Source organism: Chiroxiphia lanceolata, chromosome 13 (genome assembly GCF_009829145.1).
Source record: "Chiroxiphia lanceolata isolate bChiLan1 chromosome 13, bChiLan1.pri, whole genome shotgun sequence".
NCBI lineage: Eukaryota > Metazoa > Chordata > Aves > Passeriformes > Pipridae > Chiroxiphia > Chiroxiphia lanceolata.
Genome location: NC_045649.1, coordinates 12636515 through 12655868, shown reverse-complemented (window position 1 = coordinate 12655868; position 19354 = coordinate 12636515). Strand labels below are relative to the sequence as shown.

General features: G+C 35.8%; 1 protein-coding gene across 6 annotated transcripts in view; it reads right to left on the bottom strand.

Annotated features, from left to right (window-relative positions):
- The window catches only part of FTO (FTO alpha-ketoglutarate dependent dioxygenase), a 231419-nt gene that overhangs the window by 168389 nt on the left and 43676 nt on the right, over window positions 1-19354 (bottom strand). For all 6 annotated transcript variants that reach the window (XM_032701074.1, XM_032701072.1, XM_032701076.1 and 3 more), the window contains exons 3-6: window positions 17387-18047; window positions 9219-9362; window positions 2455-2534; window positions 1649-1792 (exon numbers count right to left, since the gene is read on the bottom strand). In XM_032701074.1, coding sequence (XP_032556965.1) covers window positions 1649-1792; window positions 2455-2534; window positions 9219-9362; window positions 17387-18047 — 1029 coding nt within the window. The remainder of the gene's footprint in view (window positions 1-1648; window positions 1793-2454; window positions 2535-9218; window positions 9363-17386; window positions 18048-19354) is intronic.

Below are 19354 nucleotides of genomic sequence, written 5' to 3'. Positions count from 1 at the left end.
AAGCTGTATACCAGAAATACACCAGCATGATTGGGAAATTGGGTGGCACTTCTCCATCAATACTATGTTGTGCTTTTTGTGCTATTTAGATTTTGTATTAAAAAATATTAAGAAATTAAGGGAGTGAAATGCAAGGCTCATTTTCATTAGTAAGCAGGTTGATTATTTAAAGAAACAAAACAGGTTCTTGTTTTTCACCTGCATGAGAAAGTTTGAACCTAAAATCCGTATTAGTGCCTGAAAAGACAAAATTTTTTCACACAGAATAAAAGAAGGTAGGAAGATTTTAGATGCAAGCAAAGTTCCATTAGCTTCACAGGTCTGTATATTTTCACTTCACTGACGTTTTAAAAAGAAATATGCATTTACCAGAGATAAGGCACTAGAACTTTTGTGTACCTGTGCAACAATAAATGAAATTTAAGTGGCACTCTAACATACAGAATTTACCCTTCAGCCAAAGAGATGACCTTGGGATAAAAGAATAAACAAAAAGAGCAGAAAAAATGAGTATTCTCTTTTCAAATTAAATATAGATCCAACGTGTCTCTTAAGTCTAAGTGCACAATATGTACAAGTTAAACAAAGGTTGCTGTTACAGTATATCCCATATGTGTAACAGGAAACATCCCTGTATGTCACACAGCAAAATTATTCAGGTGACTGCAAACACCAGGGGCTAGTCTCTCACCTGATGTAAACAGCACATGGCTTTGATGTTAAAGGACCCGTGCAAATTTACACCAGCTGTGCATGTGGCCCTTGCTGTGCAAACCACATATGCGTGTAGTTTTATGGACTGAGCCTGATTAATGTTTTGTAAACCCCTCCATGCATCAGACTTCTTTAAATTACCCTAGGAGTGTTTTGGTAAAAGTCAAGGGTGCAAATCTTTTGCCAACAGTATGCCCCATTTTACCAACTGTAAACACAATACAGATAAAAATGTGCCCTACAAAGTTTTGGTAACACTATAGAATGAGAATTCCTCAGCAGACAGCACTTTAAACATTTCACACAAATTCTAATTTTAGTGAAAATGACCCATGTACACCTTCTAATAGTGATTGTATTTATCTTAACAGAAATACAACACAGCTCCAAGCAAGAAAGCACTGCCAGCTTCAGTGCAGTCCTGTCAAAGTGCATTGTTACACTTGCATATATTGTAGCACTAAATGACCTTCTTAAATATGTTCCTCACAATGTCTTCCACTGCATTTTCTTCAGAACACACTTTAAAGCCCACACTCACAATTGTGGTGCACCAGCCTTTGGCAAAAAGCTGGTTCAACAGGAACCAGGGAGGAACAGCTGTGAAATTCTACCTGCTCTTTCCCTCTAATCCTCTAATTTCTTCTCTCTCTTCCTTTCAGTTAGAGAAGCACTAGAGTAGTTTGTTTGTTCACCACACTGCCAGATTTGGTGCAATATTTTATGAAACTTCTCTTATTTTACCAGCAGAAGGAAAAATGAAAACCTCCATGATAATTCCCATTGTTGTACACAAGTAAAAAAGTCATGAAATCCACATTGCAAACTCGCACAAAGCAATGTAAGCAGTGATTGAACACGATTGTCAATAAGTCCATGAAGAGACTGCACCACTCAGACCTGGCTGAAGCATTTTTGGTGCAGATCATCTCACCTCATTATGTATTTCTTCTACTTGCTTCACAACTGCAGCTTCCAGGGATTTCAAAGATAAAGCCATTGAATCAGAATCAGTCTGTAAATTCTGGAGTGCCAGTTCACATTGTCCAAATATGTATTCCAATGTTCCTCTAGAACACTATAAAGATACAACAAAAATTTATATATAGCCACTTCAGAAAGTATGTACTTCTCAAATATATTGAACAATTTGCTTCTGAAATAACCAAAGTAGAACAGCAACAAAAGTGTAAAGCTTCCTGAATTGTCTATATAGTTATTGATATAAACTATGCTGAAGCTATCTTTTCTGCTTATTCAATCCTCAAATGCAGAGAAAGACACAATTTAAAGTATACTCATGCCTAGTCTTTGTTGTTCTGATCTCCTAAAGGCCTTTTTTTCTGCCAGTGGACACTGCTGGTGTGTGTTTTGAGTATTTCTATCTCATCATGAATTTCACCTTTCAACTAGGACTGGAATGTGAACACAGCAAAACAGCTGTAGAACATTTCAGGTAAAAAGCAGTTTCCATATTTCATCAGCAATCCATGAGATGTGATGTAGCACATTCTGAATTCATATCTGACATGTCTACGTGGGAGTTTAGGTAAACTACCAATACAGAAGCAAATGGGCCTCAGTACAAAGCTAATCAAAAAGCAGTTGTTCAAGAAAACAGTTTGAGTCACAAGCATAACACGAACCACAAATCTGGATAACACACCATGATGTTACATATAAGGTGCCAGAATATTAGTTTTACAAAGGACCAAACAGCTAAACATTTTTGATACTTACATCTGCCACTCGATGAGTTGAGCTGAATCGAGGTGATAAACCAGCCAGAACACAGTGCTGATGTGTCATATTGAGATCATCTAGGGACAGGAAAAAATTATACTTAATAGAAGTTAATCTGGTTGAATATGAATTGAGTACACTACTTTTTTCTCCAGTGCTTAGATAATTCAGTCATGTCTTCCCAAACACTTCCACTACCCCTTTCAGTGTCCATTCAGTGTGGCATGTTTTATTTAGCTAACACAGAATTAGACATATTACATTTTGATTTGCACCTTTATTCAAACCCTTGGCAAATCTTTCACTGTAGAGTTCTGCCTTGGAATTGCTTCCAACTGTCTCTAATCCTTTATGAATCTTAGAAAGAAGCCTGTAATTTTAATTTAAGAGTTTACAATTCATCTAAAACTCTAATCGTACAAAAATAGTTGAAGCTTCATGGATTGCATGCCTCAAAGCACATTAAAAAATACATCTTAGGTCTTAAAAGATTACGGTAAAGATCTGCTTTCTTTTTCTACTAAGTATATATTAACTGAGAAGAAAAATCACTCTTAGTTAAATTGGCCATTGTCCATTTGGCAGTAAAAGCTTTTATTCAGATACAGAACACTATACCCAGATTACTGTTTTGGTTTTAGAGCCAAACCAAAGCTGTTACACTCTTCGGTCACCCGTGTCGGAACTGCCACAGCGCTCTCGTGGGTTCTCTAAAATACAACACACGTGGAGGCAACATCAGTTTTAAATGACTGAGCACTGACTGGAGAGGTCTGGAAAACCAAAACGCTGCCTCTTCAGCATAATGCATCACGAAAAGTACACGTATATAAAAGCAGACATATATCTGTCCATCCTGCTTTGGAAAACTGCAGGCAGGCCAGTTGTCTGTTGGACAGTTCTCCTGGATTTGCAGTGAGGTCAGAGCCAACATGGTCTTTCCTGTCACAAAACAGTGGGACCTTACCTTACCACCAGTTCTGGACAACTATGGCAGAGATATCTCATTTTAATATCTGTTACAGAAACAAAACCTTATTTGAACTGTATAATACATATGAGAAGTGACTTATTATTTTAAATTACCATTAACACCAACTTAGCAATGTATTTAGTAGTTTCAAGAATTGTCTCACAATCCTTTCTAAAAAAATTCCACACATGCATGCTTAAAAGATGCATATGCCAATTAACTAATTGCTAGATAAGAAAGAAGTTTTGAGAATTGGACTACAATTTTCTGCTTATATGACTGTTCCTCTCCCAAAGCTTTCCCATGGCTATGAAAAATGCTGTCACTTGCACAGAATATTTTTCTGAAGTCTCATCGGGCTTTTTAAACGTTTATAAATTTTAAAACACTATGAATTTTCCTAATTTAAAAGAGTAATTCTAGAGAATAATCAAGAAAAACTAATAAAGTCCAATACATGCTTGAATGCTATTTTGCTATTTTGCAAGGCCTCTGTAAAGCTGGTAACCAACACAGAAAAACCTAAGGGTAAGTAGAGGTTACAGGACTTGCCAAAATTTGCATGGAAGTTCTGTGCAGGAAGTGGGCTTACAGGTGAATCTAATGCCATAGATTTAACAGCTGACCACCCCTCTGCTATTGGATGCAGACTATGATTCTCTGTGTGGGGCCTCCTTACCAGCAAAAATTCTCAGTGATTTTACTGCCATTTAGAGATAGCAGATACATGTTGGAATTTGGATGCTGCATACTCTATTTTAAATGGTGGAAGCAGATTCACATTATAGATCTGTCTCTCCCTCCCCTGTACTGACATCTATCAGCCTGGTTTTCTTCTCAAATATGTCCCTCCCAGAACAGAACCTCAGCACAGTCCTCTCTGCTGCTTCGAAGTACTGCCAGTTCCTTCCTTTTCTCTCCCATACTGTTCTCAGTCCCTGCTCCTGCTCTGCCCACACCTCCACTTTCTTCTAGACAGCTGAATTTCCTGGGCTCCACCAGGAGAAACACTGAAAGCACTGTGCTTACACAGCCCTTATCAAAAGAACAGGCTAATGGATATGTCTATACATTCAATAACATACACACAGTTAACTCACTCTACTACTTAACTAATTATCAGAGCACCAGTGAGGTAAGGAGCCAAAGCACCCTGAAACAATGACTGTACACCCATGTCACTGCAGACTATTAAGTCATAAAAAATACAAGGTAGAAGGAAAAGGAATTCTTAGCCAAACCTTACTTAAGGGAGTGGGGATTAAAGGCCCAAAACTTATTACTTGGAGGTAAAGTACTTCCCAGGAAAACACAAATCACAATGGAAAATGGCTCTCAGAATTATCAACAGGGGTTTATATAGTTTTTTCTATCTTCTCTCAACTGTTCTTCCTGAACTTTTTAGACCTTTGCCTTTTCATCATTTATTTCATGAAGCAAATAAAAAGTACAGTGATGTTTAAAGCATTGTTTTAATATTCTAGCCACCACAAGTATCTACAAACAGAAGTGAAAGGGACTTTTGTTATTAGTTTTCCTAACTACCATTAACAAGCAAAGAATTTTCTTTTTAACCATATTACAGCGCAATTTTCAAAGCACTAAAATGCTTTTCCACCATTTCCATTTTACTTGTATCCAACTGCACACAATGTTTTAACAGGAGAAAATCTAACAAAACTAATTTTACTGCAGATGTATCAATAAAAAGACCAGGAAGGTATGTCTCCTTCCTAAGAAATTATGGGACAGTGGAATACTACTTTCATAACAGAAAGCTAGAAGGATGATCTTTCCCTAACTAAGAAATATTTTTAGTTTTTTGCACAAACAAAATACGATTAATTAAAAGCTAAATAGTAAATTTTAAAATTTAAAAAAATGTGTCTGAGATTTGCCAACCTTCATGATCAAAGTTTGGTAACGACAAATACATTCCTGAAGTTCTAAGTCTTAATAGTAAGGAATACACCATTTGGATTAAATGTGGACTCAAAAAAAAAAAAGGGAGGGGAGAGGTAAAAACTCCAACACATTCAAGATGCTAGAGAGCATAGAGGGTTCAAGTTAGTTTGTGAAAATAGAAGCAGATTAAATATCTAGAAATAGTTTAATGAGTCATTATATACATGTGGAAGCGCTTCCATTAAATACTTATCTTTAACCACAAGCCAACCTCTGCAATGTGTGCACCCTACTTCTGGTTGGTTAGGAAAATGATTTTTTGATGCTTCTCGAACTATAATTTGCTAGGGGTGGGAGTGGTATAAGATTCAAAGTTCATCTTCATGCTGTTTTAAAACCCTAACCTTCAAGCAAGAGCTTGATCTATGGGAAACAGCTGCAGAAAAGTAAATCTGCCTTTGAAAGAGTCCAGAATGTATTTTTGTTAGGTATGTTTTGAAGTCATGGTAGGAAAATTAGTGAAAATTGTAAATCTGCTTGCAAATCTGGTCATGTCTAACTCAAAGATTAGGGGAAAGATTCCAATTTAATAGTAGGACCATGACAACCCTAGTTAAGCATGCTCTAGGACAGAGCAGATGGGGCCCTTTGCTCACCTCCACGCGTTTTGGATTTATTGCATGCACCCAACACGTTTCATATTAGACACCCTTTGACTGTGTACTTGAGACAGCAGGGTTCAGTATGCACTTCCTCTGCAGACCAATATATTATTCTAAATTGAGCTAAAGTGTTTCCGTTTCATGAGTGATATAAAGTTCAGATTCAAGTTTTTAGGCAGCAGACTTGCAGTCATTCACCAGACTTTTTTTCTTATTATTACAGAAAGACTTAAAAAAATTATTTCAAAAAAATCTGTCTTACAGAAAGTAATTTTGAGTTTTGATTGGTTTTGCCTAAAATCCCCCACCCCTTATATTATTGTAAGAGCTTAATGGAAGAATAGATTTGGTCACCTCATGTTTAGGATTAACATGCATTTAAATTTCGGCTCACAATTTCATCTGAAGAGGGCTGCTGAGAAGGCAGATGTCAATTTAAATTTTAAGACACTTTACTAAATTTCTACCCGGAATAACAAAATCCATTTTATAGAGCCAATGAAGAGGGGAACATAAACATTATTAAATGTCTACTAAAAATGCTAAAAAAACACCCCTGTTTTTCTTTGTTACTTTGCTATACCCATTGATTTACAAGTTACTGTAATTGCACATTACTATTACCACACTTTTTTATATAAGATTTGTGTGTAATACTCGGGGTATTACAGGAACAGGACTTGATAGGATTGGACTTTTAATTATAAGCAACATTTCAGCACTTTACAGCATCCATATAAAGCAGTAAGCACTGCACCATCTCAACAACTGGAAGAACAGACCTACAGAGTTACAAAGTCTTCTGCTAGAGTGGATGAGTCAATGGTAGGCAGAACCAATCCTACCAGTCCGATATATCAATCAGCCTCTGTACATCAACAGCTCCAGTAGCTGCAGTACTCTTAATGTTCTATTTTCTAGATGTCTTACTTACTGCTGCCACTGCTTTTCAAAATAATGCCAGCACGAAGACTCTGCTTACTGAAAATGAGGGTCTGGAATATGTTGCATACAAATGCACAAGAGAAAGGAATCTAAAATTTTCTTTTTCTATTGCCAAGGGATTTTTTTTTCAAACAGAGCTTTCCTATTTTACCTTTTAGATGGCATCCTCAAGGTGCCTCCTCTTAAAAGTCATTTCAAAAAAATCTGAACAGTAAAAAGTACACTAAAACAATATATGTCCACTTATACTGTCTTTCACTTCAAGTAAAAATGATAAAGGCAGTTCTGCTGCACACAGTAACCCAATAAAAGGGCCATTTTGGAATACCCTCTTAGACTGTGTAGAAGAGTAATTTTTTTTTCAAGTAATTGAAAAGAAATACAAAGACTATGAAAACGCAGAAGAGATTAACAAAACACCTGGCCTACAGAGCTCAAATCTGTAGCTCTTCACAAAGCATTAATAAGAAAGTGATTTACTCTTCATCTTCAAAGGAATGTTAAATATATCCTTTGTTTCCATCTAAACAGGCTCACAATGTTACACATTAAATAAATTAATTTTCTGAGCCACCCTTCATAGAGCATTCCTGATAGTACTTCAGTTACTGCATTTGAATTCCATTGGGGAAGAAAAAAACACCCTTATGATCTGGTAACTCAGTCAACTGCAATCTACAGTATTTTGAAATCAAAATACTGAAGTTATACCCCCTCTTTTAGTAATCACCTTCTGATTCTGTTGCCCAGCATAGCAATGTATGCACAAACTTTCCAGTCAGGAAGGATTAGATAAGTTTACTTGATGGCTTAGATGCTATTGAACAAAAATAGATTAACAGCAGCCTTTCTAAGAATGTTTAGCTGCCACTTCACTCTCTCTTTCTGTATTCTCACAAATACAGAAAAGGGAGGCACATCCAGACCTCTGTGCCAAAGGATCTCACATCTTAACACTTGATCTGTTCATGTCTGAACACGTTTAAGAGCACAGTCAGTACAGGGCTTTCACACAAGATACCACACTGATGACAGTGCACAAGATCTGATGAGGTAATTAAGAACACAGAATGGTATATATTTTTAAGATGGCCAACAAATGTATTGCTTGTTGTAAGTAAACAGTTTTCATCTTTGTTGGAAGACGAAAGGGAAAGGGAAAGTTGAAAAGACCGTTCTGCTCATCAGCTTGGGAGTGACAGGTCATTCCAGGGACATTCCATGGAGTTTACCTTCCAAGGCACAAACACAAACAGGCAACAGTGCAAGTGCTCTCAGTCTTCAAAGGTGACATCTGTCAAGCCAAGACACCAACCAGGCAAACATGATGTTGTCAGAAGCCTTGTTCTTGTTTTGTTTGATTTGTAACCAAATTTATTTAAACAAAAAATTATAACCAAGAGAAACACAAGCCAAAAGAAAAAGCAACAGATTTTGTGTCAACAAACCCTAGGAGCAGTTCTCGCTTCGTTTCTTTCCATGGAAAAACCTGAGTGTGTGAGCTCAGCTGCTCAACTAAATTAACTCAATTTAATTTTCTTCTTTTAATCCTCTATGCTTGAGACATTGAGACTCACTCTTAGAGGAAGGCAGCTCTGTTCATTATGATCTTAGTATAATCCCACTACTAGAAAATAGCATGTTTGAATATAGGCATGGAAAAGTGTAGCAGAAGGACAGAAGTGTCAGGTGTAAAATTGGTGACTAATAAAACATCCACAGATTGGTATAATGACTGAAACTTCAAGAACCATGGTACTAGAAAACTAAGACTGCTACATTCACATAATACAGGTGCTTACACAATACAGGTGCCACTCTATAAGCCACGCTGAAGAACAGAAATTTATTTGTTGAATATAACAGATGTAAATGCTCACAGTTACTGAGAAAAACTGCATTAAGAATACAAAAAGCATCTAGAAATACAAGGACAGATACGGTGCAACTTCTCACAAGATCTGAGGAAATTCTGGTTGTGGCCTGAAGCCTGTCTTCAACTAGTCTACTAATTCTGACTAAAAAACAGAGAGAAAAGGCACAAAACCCCTATTTCTTTCTTAGCTGTGAAGTGAAAGAAACATTAATAAAAAAATTCCTTCAAAATACTCTGGAAGTAGGCAGGGAAGAAGGAATTTATTATATACCCTAGCCAGATCTCACATCTTTCTAAATAAAGCCCTAACCGAAAGGAAGGTGTGGTAACTTACTTAAATATAAATGTAATTTTCTCTACTGTCAACAGAAAGTTTAACTTCTTAGCACTTGAAAATTACCAAGCATCAAGTAGAAGTCTCCTTGGTGAAGTGGTATTGCTAATCCAGGTGTCTCGATGTCCCACGCTACCTTCAAGCCTACGTGCCAAACAGCTGGGTCTCTTCCCTTCAGTTCTTGTTCATTGCTTTCTCCCACACCTGAATCTTGAGAGAGAGAGAAAAACACCACAAACATGAGAGACAGGGTAAGAATCATAAAATATAAAATCTCGTCTAATAATACAGACTTAAAGATATCCCATATTGGTACAATCTTAATAGGCTTAAAGATTCTATAACCTCCATTTGGTATAATCATCATCTCCAAATTCACAAGTATGCAATAGGTAAGTAAAAAAGTTACCAAGATGAAAATTTCAGGTTAATTGCAAAGTAAAGGCAAATCAAATTAAGGTTTGTAGTGGACTTGAGGTTTTCTGAAGTTCTCAAGGACATGTAAGAGGAGTTTTTGTTAAGCTTCACTCAATTTAATTTGTTTCATTACTAAAACTATAAGCATAGAAGAAAAAAATTTAAAAATGCAGTAACAATGATATAGCAATAGATAACTTCTGAAAGAATTCAAGTCATAAACTGCCAAAGCATTTTATGAGCAATTTCATTTGTGTACATACTTGCAATTTCAGTAAATCATAAACTGAGACAAAGTAAGGTGAAATAATGGTTACAAAACACAGACTAGACCAAAGCTGAGCAAATCTTGGAATCATATCTGTCATTCTTTTCTCAAAATTATTAGTCAAACATGCTAGATAACATGTGCAAGAGCCAATGAAGCTTCAATACATTTGTCACAACACTTTTCTTATCATTAGGCAACACGAACATGTTGAGCTTGGGGAAAAAATAATCCACTGCATAGAAATAGTATTTAGAGCTTAATCCCTCAGAACTATTTTCATAAGCTTACTTCACTGCAGTATAAATTGAAAGATACAGTCAGCACTTATAACAAGGTATTTGGGAGCTATGGTATAACAGTTTTAGGGCTAAAGTAACAGAGCATTTTGACAGGGAGGATGAAGTTTTAATAGGCAGTTGGCACAGAACGGCAGTGAATGGTTAGAAGTGAACTATGTAACATGCCTAATTCTGGCTTACAAGTTAGTAACTGTGTGTGTCCATTTCACTGTCCACTTGAAATGTGCTTTCATGTAATAAGTTTTAAAACCTTTCCCTTCATTTAATTCTAGAAGAAAAATATTGAACACATATAGCTCTTACTAGAATAGGCACCCACAAAACGCGGCCTTGAACTCACACTTTCAAAATATTCATGTCACTTCTCTCATGTGGTTACTACATTGCTTTTTTAATTGGGGGTTGCCCTTGGAAAATTAAGACAATCTATTAGTTATTATGCCAGTTAAATATTGTCTCTATTCAGGAAGCAGAGAGCAAAAACCTTTTGAAGAGCCAATCTAAAAAGTTCTTAAGTTAAAAATCTTACTGTAAGTTTAGTCCCCAAATTCCTTCCCTTCACTGCTGCAGTTCTCATCCAACTGAAGCTTTGGCTTGGGAGCAAGTCTAGGCCCTTCTATCAAGGAGCACACAAATGAGAAAACAAGAGCTAGCAAATACTCAGAAAAATCAATACTAAACTCTTCAAGGGGCTTTCATGTTTTCTACCCTCTTCAGATAAATCGCAACTTAATTTAAGAAAAACGTTTTCTGAAAACTGCAAATAGGATGGCTTTCAAGGCATTTTTAATGCAATACATCATGGATATTATGAAAAGAAGTAACCTTTCTGGGTTAACTCTCTCTGTTATTCTGCTTTCCCATTCACTTTGGCAGCAGCACTGTTCACAATATGGCACCAATAAAATATAGAACTACAATCAGAGACAGCAATTTCAATCAAAGTTTCCTGGGGTCTCCTCATAAATCCAGCACCTTTGGAATGTGCTCGTTAAAATGACTTATTTTTTGCAGTTTGATAAATTTTTTATTGCTTAAGTACTGAGTTCAAATGCAGCTCACAGTCTCCTTTTCTCTATATTCTCAATTATTGCACCTTATAATTATCAGCAGCAATTGAAACTGATTGCTCCTACCATGTTATTTTGGTAACAAATGGAAGCAAGCTGCTACTTGCTTTTAAATGCATGCTACTCTGAAAGTGAGAGCAAGGGAAGAAAAGACACCTTAACATTTGTGGCATATCCCCAGGTAGCACTGACAAACTTTTACATAAAAACAAGTTGTTATTAAATTCTCTATGACACCTCAAGCATGACTGAATGCTGTATATTTATTGATATAATTACAGTTCCCATTTAAGTGAAAACATTTGGATGCATCTATATCATATGTATTTGACAGTAAATCATATGGATCTTGCACATACCCAGCACCTTAAGAACACAAGTTAATTTTGAAGTAAACCACACAGAAATGGGCAAATGTAACAGTACTTAGTGGAAATATAACAAAATTATGTTCAAATTTGAATTCTGGTCAGTAAAGATTTATAGACTTTGGCCTGTAAAAAAACCTTTATGCTGGTATCCCAAATGAAATGGTGCAATCAGGTAACAAGCTCATCACAACATAACAACAATACCTCATCAAACTTGCCATTATGGTAGAACCATGAAGGAGAGAATGTAACTTCTACAGAAAACTGGCCACAACATTACACTTTTAACTAGGCAGATCAAATTTCAGAGATGTTCCAGCTCTCAGAACTGATTTTATCAGGCTTTGGTCATGGTCAGGTTCAGAGCAACATGAAACTTGTTTTCCTGGAATTAGTTTGGTTATTGTTCCATGGCACAGAAAGTGGTTTTGAAAGGTTTCTTTGTTATTTAGCACCAAAATCTGGAGAGTTTGAGATTTTTTTGACACTCTGAAACCTAAATGTTCTTTATTCAAGTTGTAATCTTATGCATGATTTCTTAAGACAAGAGAATCACTGCCAACACATTGCCAAAAAAGGACTGAAAGCATCTCCTCTGTCATTAAATCCAACTGACCATTGTTACAGAGCTACAGAAAAAAAGGCTGGCTTTTTTTACAGATTGTTTGATTTTTCCAGAACTTAAAAGAATTTGGGCACATGTCCCTGAATTAATCAAATATATAAATTATTAGTGTCTTTCAATAGCAATTTATATATGTTGTATGCAAGAAGTGGAAGAAGCAGAGCATGCTTTGCTTCTTAGCAGCTGGTGGAAAGAATAAATATCTGCCCAGAGTTATTTCTTCTACCTTATTACTTGAAAAGCCATAGCATAAGAAGTTAAACTGTACCAACATTTTAATTTTTTCTTGCAAATGGCATTCACGAAACCAAAAATCCTAACGTTTGCCAACAATGTTCTTATCAATTCATATTTGGAATATTGTGTTCAGCTTTATCAAGGACAAAAGCACTAAAATAAGAACAAAGAATATTCTGTCACCCCTTCATTCCTGAAGGAGAGACTGTATTTGATCAAATCAGTGAGAGCATGTTTAAAAGAACCCCCACAACCCACAACAGTCAATTCAAACGATGATTTCTTTTTAGATAACAGGGATTCAAATCTACTATTGTGAAAGTAATTGGATCATTAAAAATTTGTGATCCTCAGAATGTAATTCCAACTGGTCAGAAACTGCAAGTTAGAGATATGACCATGCCACACAAATATTCATTTCTTAAGAAGTAATATATAATTGCCTAAATACCATTTCTGTTATTTCAACAAGCAATATTTCTATAATATTATTGACATTAGAAATTATTTCATATAATTGGTCTCACCCTGCACAGATGTCTACTCCATGACTTTTATCCATTAAGCAGAACATAAAGAGGGTTATTGGTCAACTACAAAGTTAGATTCACTTCAATTCCAAACAACTTCTGTAGTTTAAGGATTTTTTTTTCTAACATAGTGAGGAAACACACATCTGTAGTGAATCTCAATTGTTTTTATTCACAATTCAATGAAACAGTCATCATTAGGTTTAGTGTTAGGACGCTGCTTCTAACATCACAGAGTGAAAAAATACAAAAGAGAAGTGTGCAAAAGAAACAAGCATAAAAGCTCCTTCAACATCAGAATTCACTGCAACCAACTGTAAGTTTGTTAAACCTTTCAACATCACCTTGTCAACCACCAGTGCCAGTTGTTCTGAAGTTCAAGAGATAAACAGCAAACAGGCCTTATAGACAAACTAGGTATGGTAAAGAATCCAGGGAAAACTACTTATCCAACCTTCAACACAGTCTGTGGGAAATCCAGGTAACAGAAAGATGGACACACTTCAAGCGATCACATTCTTTTCCATCTCCTTTAAGTCAGTAACTGAAACAAGTCTCTACTTCAAAGAACAACTTTAGAACCAACTAGCGCTCTGCTAAGTAATAAAACTTCCTGCAAAACTTAAAATGACCTGAGGGAAAGCTGGTCATTAGGAAATTTTCATGGATAAAATCCAATTTTTGAAAATGCCCTTATTCTACTGGACTGCAATTCACTTTTATAACTGCAGCAGGAAATAAAAATGGGTTATTAGCTTACTATATTAAAATCCTGAATAAGTTTTTACCTTAATGCTCTCAGGTGATAGGATATTTGTAAGCTAATGTGTTTTTAAAAATTGGTCAAAATTTGAAATTCCCGTTCCTTAGTAAATTCTGAAAGGTAAATTAGTGCTGAATATTGTTAGTGACAGTATAATTGAACACACATTCTGTAACCTATTCAGTTCTGCATATGCACCATGACTGCCACTCATGCACTTTCATGCAGCACACACACTAAAAGGAAACCTCTCAAATTTTTATGAGGGTCTGTTCTTATCGCTTGACAACCTATTCTCAGCCTAGTGTAATGTATAAAGCAAATATTATTCAGATGAGCATCAAGCAAAACGTTTACCTTGTTTTGCTGTTAGAAATGTAACTCATTTGAGGTTGCTTTGAAACAATTTGACAAAGGAAACAAGAAAATAAACACTGATACCAATTAGAATATGAGCTTGTTCCAATATCTTTATGTTGGTGCCTAAATTTCTTTTCCAGCATATTAAAAACTGCTTCTACTCCAATTAACACTGATCAAAGTTTCAAACATTAAATTTTCATTATGGCATCAAACAGTAAACAAGTGAACAAAAAAATAAGTGGTTTCAATTACAGCAGTATCTGTTTTAACACTATTTAATCAAATAAGTAGGTACCTAACAATTAATGACATAAAAATGCAAATTAAAGTAAAAGAAAACCACATAACTTGAGCTGTGCATCTCTAAACAGTCTGACAAAGAGCTGCCATAACACAGTAAGACTGCCTGACTCCTTGGGCTCCTCCTGTTCAAAATTTGACAACCTGGGGATTCTGCACTGGCAGCAGGGTAGATCAACACTAGCCATGAAGCTCTGGAAGCCTGAGCTTCCACATGCTAAAGGCTGCCACAGATCCTCAGTGCTTGGAGTACCTCAGAGACCAGTGAGAATTTGAGGAATTGAGAGCTGACAAAAAAAATGGGCAAGACCCAGCAGAAAAGAGAATCACGTTGGTTTCAACAAAAATAAACGTGCTTAATGCATGTGTGCATTTCCCACAGAATCAGTGTTTTCTCCCAGAATATTACTAATCTATCTAAGCTACATTTTCTAAGGAAAAATTGTTCCATCAAAAAAACTCTGACCACATCTACTCTTTTTATTATGTACTCTGTAATGATTCTGTGATAGTCATTATACATCACAGTGAGAACTCAATGCTAACTCGACACTAAATGAATTAATGGTGTAAGTACTAATCAAAGATATTGGCAAAAAAAGTAAATATATTTATGGAAAATAATAAGAGAAGTCAGGACATGATTCTACACAGACATCACAACAATTTTCAGAAAGATGTTGAGATTCCTCTTGCTTTACAGTTATGGAGAGCTCGGTAAGACATATGGGAAATCTGGAAGTCTCTGAACTGTAGAAACCACTGAAGTGATATGCAACTGGAAAGAATAATATTATAAACACTGATAAGCTTATAACTACAAGCATTGGAAACCTGTGAACAGAAAATCAGAAGATCAAAAAAAACCAATCCATTTATTTCTCTACAATCAAGCAGACTGGTCCCTCCTCTTGGATGTGTTGGGTACAAAACTTCAGCACACACAGGTATTTACTGTCATTTCAATTACAAAGCCGTGCTCATAAGCTATAAACAGGATGCATTTCCTCCAGTTTACAAAGCAGCAGGTCATTGTTTCAGGGATATACAGTGACAACCCCTCCCTGCACACAGACAGATGAGTGAAATGTTTGCACACAAAGCGACACCGCAGGACATTTCTTCGCGAGGCTCAGGAGCCACACCAGGCACCTCAAACTCCCTCTCGGGTTCAAGAACCCAACCTGAGCCATGCTCAAGGGCCATAAGTGGAATTTAATCTTGTTCAGATCTGACTTTATAAATAATTGTCTTCCCAAAAAAACATCTCTTACACTATCTCCAGTTACACTGAGGTTTTAATATTGCCACCTCCTGCCAAGGGACTTCTCACTTCCCCCCCCCCCGTACCCCATATATCATCAAACTTCAATTGAAGCAAAACCAGAAAAAATTTAAGTTGTAATTTTTTTTTTTTTTTTGTAAATCTAAATCAATTTATTCACTGGGAAGATCTTAGTTTCTTTGTTTTCATGTCTATTTTCAAACCCCCCAGAAAAAAATTACAAGTAAGTATATTTATGAAAAAATCTTGTATGTGGTAAAAACATTAACTGTGCATAGATATCAAAATAATTTTTAGTCTAAATGTATAAAATATGTCTTTATACCCCCATCAATCAAATCTTCCGCAGAATTTGCAGTGGTTTTAAAACACCATAATTTTTACCTATTTAAATTGCTGAATAAAAGAAACACAATCAACTGACGAGTTATGAATAAACATAGCAGCTTTCATATTTGTTGATTTATAGCTCTCTTAACTTAAAGGGACTCACTTTTTTCCCCTCCATAAGCAAATTTTATGTTAAAGTAAAATGTTTTTAAGCATATTACAATAAATCCTCACACACAGTATTATTAAGTTTAAGTTTCTTTAACTGAAAATCTTACTGCAAAAATATTTATCTACAGTCTTACTGGGAAAAAAACAATGTATTTACTGGACATAAAATACCAATGCCTTTGACAAACAGGGCAGAAAAAAGTTTATGAAGAAAATTACACTTTTACTTGTCAGGAAATCTCTTTTATTCAGTTTGCTATGCCAGTTGATGTTTTATGTCCAGGAAAAAGTAAATAATATGACTTCAGCTGTACATTAAGTAACAAAGTGACCCATAGTTTCAAAACTAATAACAAAACCAATAAGAAAATGCACATGAAAGTATAAACTATCATTTTTACATCAAAGCCTTTAGCCAAAACCTGCCGAAGTCAACGTGAATTCTTCCCATGTTCTAAAGTAAACATCAAAGGATTTTTGGAAGAACAAAAAATCCATTGTGAGTTATGAAACATAACAGTGTATTTTGCAAATTCAAATCAAGTGTCTAAATTCTAATCTTATGCCCTGCAAAACTGGGAGTCATTAAAAGAAATCCGAAGCCTGTCAGATAACAGTTCTTTTAACAGAAAATGTCCACCCTTCCCAACTACAGAAATGTTGGCAAGTCCCATAAAACATGCATTAACACTACAGCATGCCTAGACAAAATGCATAACTTCAAAATAAATATAGTAATACTTCTATCCAAAACCAACTGAAAATGATCTTTCCAAAAAAAGAAGAGTAGTAAAAATAGCATAAAGTAGAAGCAAGTCTGTATATGACAAATAACACCATAAAAATGGTGATCTCAACTACAGTGAAACATTTTACAGGACAGAAAACATGCTCATGCACTAACCTGAAAAAGGAATTTGACAGATTTTGATTTCCTGGCTCTTAGTCAGGAAGTTAATTACACCAATTTTTAAAGCTACTTAGAGAACAACTGCTAAGCCAGTAAACACAGGTATATTTTGTACAGGTTTTAGTAAAAATAAAGATAAGGCTTAAATACAAAAGGTATCACAACGCATTCAGAAGCACTTGACAAGCCTAGACTGGCATGCAGGTGTGCTTATGCACATACACACAGGGAAAGAGAAAAGGGGTTCAGGGATTTAAGATAATTATACGACTGGTCAGCTCCCATCACCCACCTTCACAGCTGTAACTGTACACAGCAACCGTCGACCTTTCAACCAGATTCTCGTCATGGTGCCAGCTCACTGCCATGTTCCCCATTCCAAAATAAGGTTCTTGTTTCAAGTACAGCATTTGTAGTGGATCCATATAATTTAATAAAGTCAGGTTATAAGATGTTCTGTTCTCTAGACTTACGGAGTCATCCTCTGGTACACAAACACCGCTTTGATCTTTTGAAACAGACCCTCGCTCCATAAGAGAAGTAGCAAAACTTTGCTCCCTATCTATTACAGTAGTATCTTTAATTTCTTTGGTCTCACATAAATTTTGTCCTTGTAATGTCTTGACTGCTTCAATATGCAAGTAGTCATTAAGTCTGATTAATGCCTTACAAGCATCATGTATCTGAGGACTGCAATATTTTATATCATAACCTTCAGTAGGCCAAGGAACTGTAAACAATCTTGTGTTCAAGTACTTGTAAGTGCATCCTGGGTTTCCAATTAATATACGAGACACTGGAGTAAGGAAATCTTTTCCTTTGATCCTTACAAGATCTTGAAAGAAACAATCGTGTTCTCGCAAGGTCAGAAAGCCTTTTTGTACCATTTGATGGAGCTCTTCAGGTACTGTCTCAGATTTTCTGAAAATCAGCTTGGAATATTTGGTCTTCCACTGAAGAAGAAAAAGACAAAAACACCAAACAACAGAAATAGGAAAATAATTATTATTTTTACAAGAATCAAAATATTTCATATATTGAAGAAGAGACAAGGCTAAATTGTCAAGTTATCAAGCATAAGTCTAGAATATAGTGAAGAAAGATGCCAGTATTTGTTACTTTATTTCCTTATATCAATATATTGCACACATTGTGGATATGTACCAGTGGCCTGTAACCAGAGAGTATCAATCAATCAATCAATCAATCAATCAATCAATCAATCAATCAATCAGAGGATTCTGACAGAAATCAGTAGAACATATAAGCTCATCTGATGAACCTGTAGATAATGCTGCCTTTACATATACAAACAACAGGTTACCAAGCAGTGAAAAAGCAACTCTTCTTTTTGCAATGGTTGCAAAGACCATTTTGTTTCATTCTGATGCACAGAATTCTAGAGGTCTACGTGATAAACTCAAACCATTTGATATAACAATACTTCCTACGGAAAACGTCACAAAATGAAAATGTAAATTTTAAAAAAATGCACTGCATGTCTAACTTCAAAACAGTCCTCCACACACTGGTCCTTTCTGTTTTCACATTCCTCAGTGCATGCCAATTAGCTCTCCTGTTTTATATAAAAGTTCTCCTTTTAGATAACAGAAAATTTCCAAACTTATTTTCCTCCCCAGCTCCCTACCTGTAATATCCTTTTTCCTCATATCCTCTTCTGACCATACCAGCTCTGGTATCAGCTGGAGTTCAGAATCCAGCAGTGTGTGGAGGCAACAACTCCCAGCAAGGTATAACACTGCTAATCAGCAGCGTCTTGCTTTGTATGCACAGTACTGCTTCCCACTCCAGGAAGGCTTGGATAATTTTATTTTGTTAATCTGGTTTTCTAAGGAAGCGAGTATCACATAATCACACCTTTTATTGGCTGCCTGTAAATCTGCTTTAACTACTGCTGAGACTGTTTGGCAAACTGGACAAAGGCTAGAGAGAATAAATTCTTAAAAAGAGTTCTTATGTATTTCATTAAAATTAATAGATAAATAAAAGAAACAGATGCAAACTAGTGCCTTTAGTAACGGAAAGGCTGCAATGTGACCATATCAAGTATGAATTAGCAAGTGTGAAGCTCCAAAGGACACCTATCTCCTTCTGTCCAGAAATTAGTCACTATACTGGGGAAAAGGCAGATACCAATGGTGGTGTGGGGAAAAATGTTAAAGTAAACTGAAATCTGAAGATAGTAGGCAATGGGGCAAGAGCACATGGATGCACAAAACTGATCCATCAAAACTTTTAC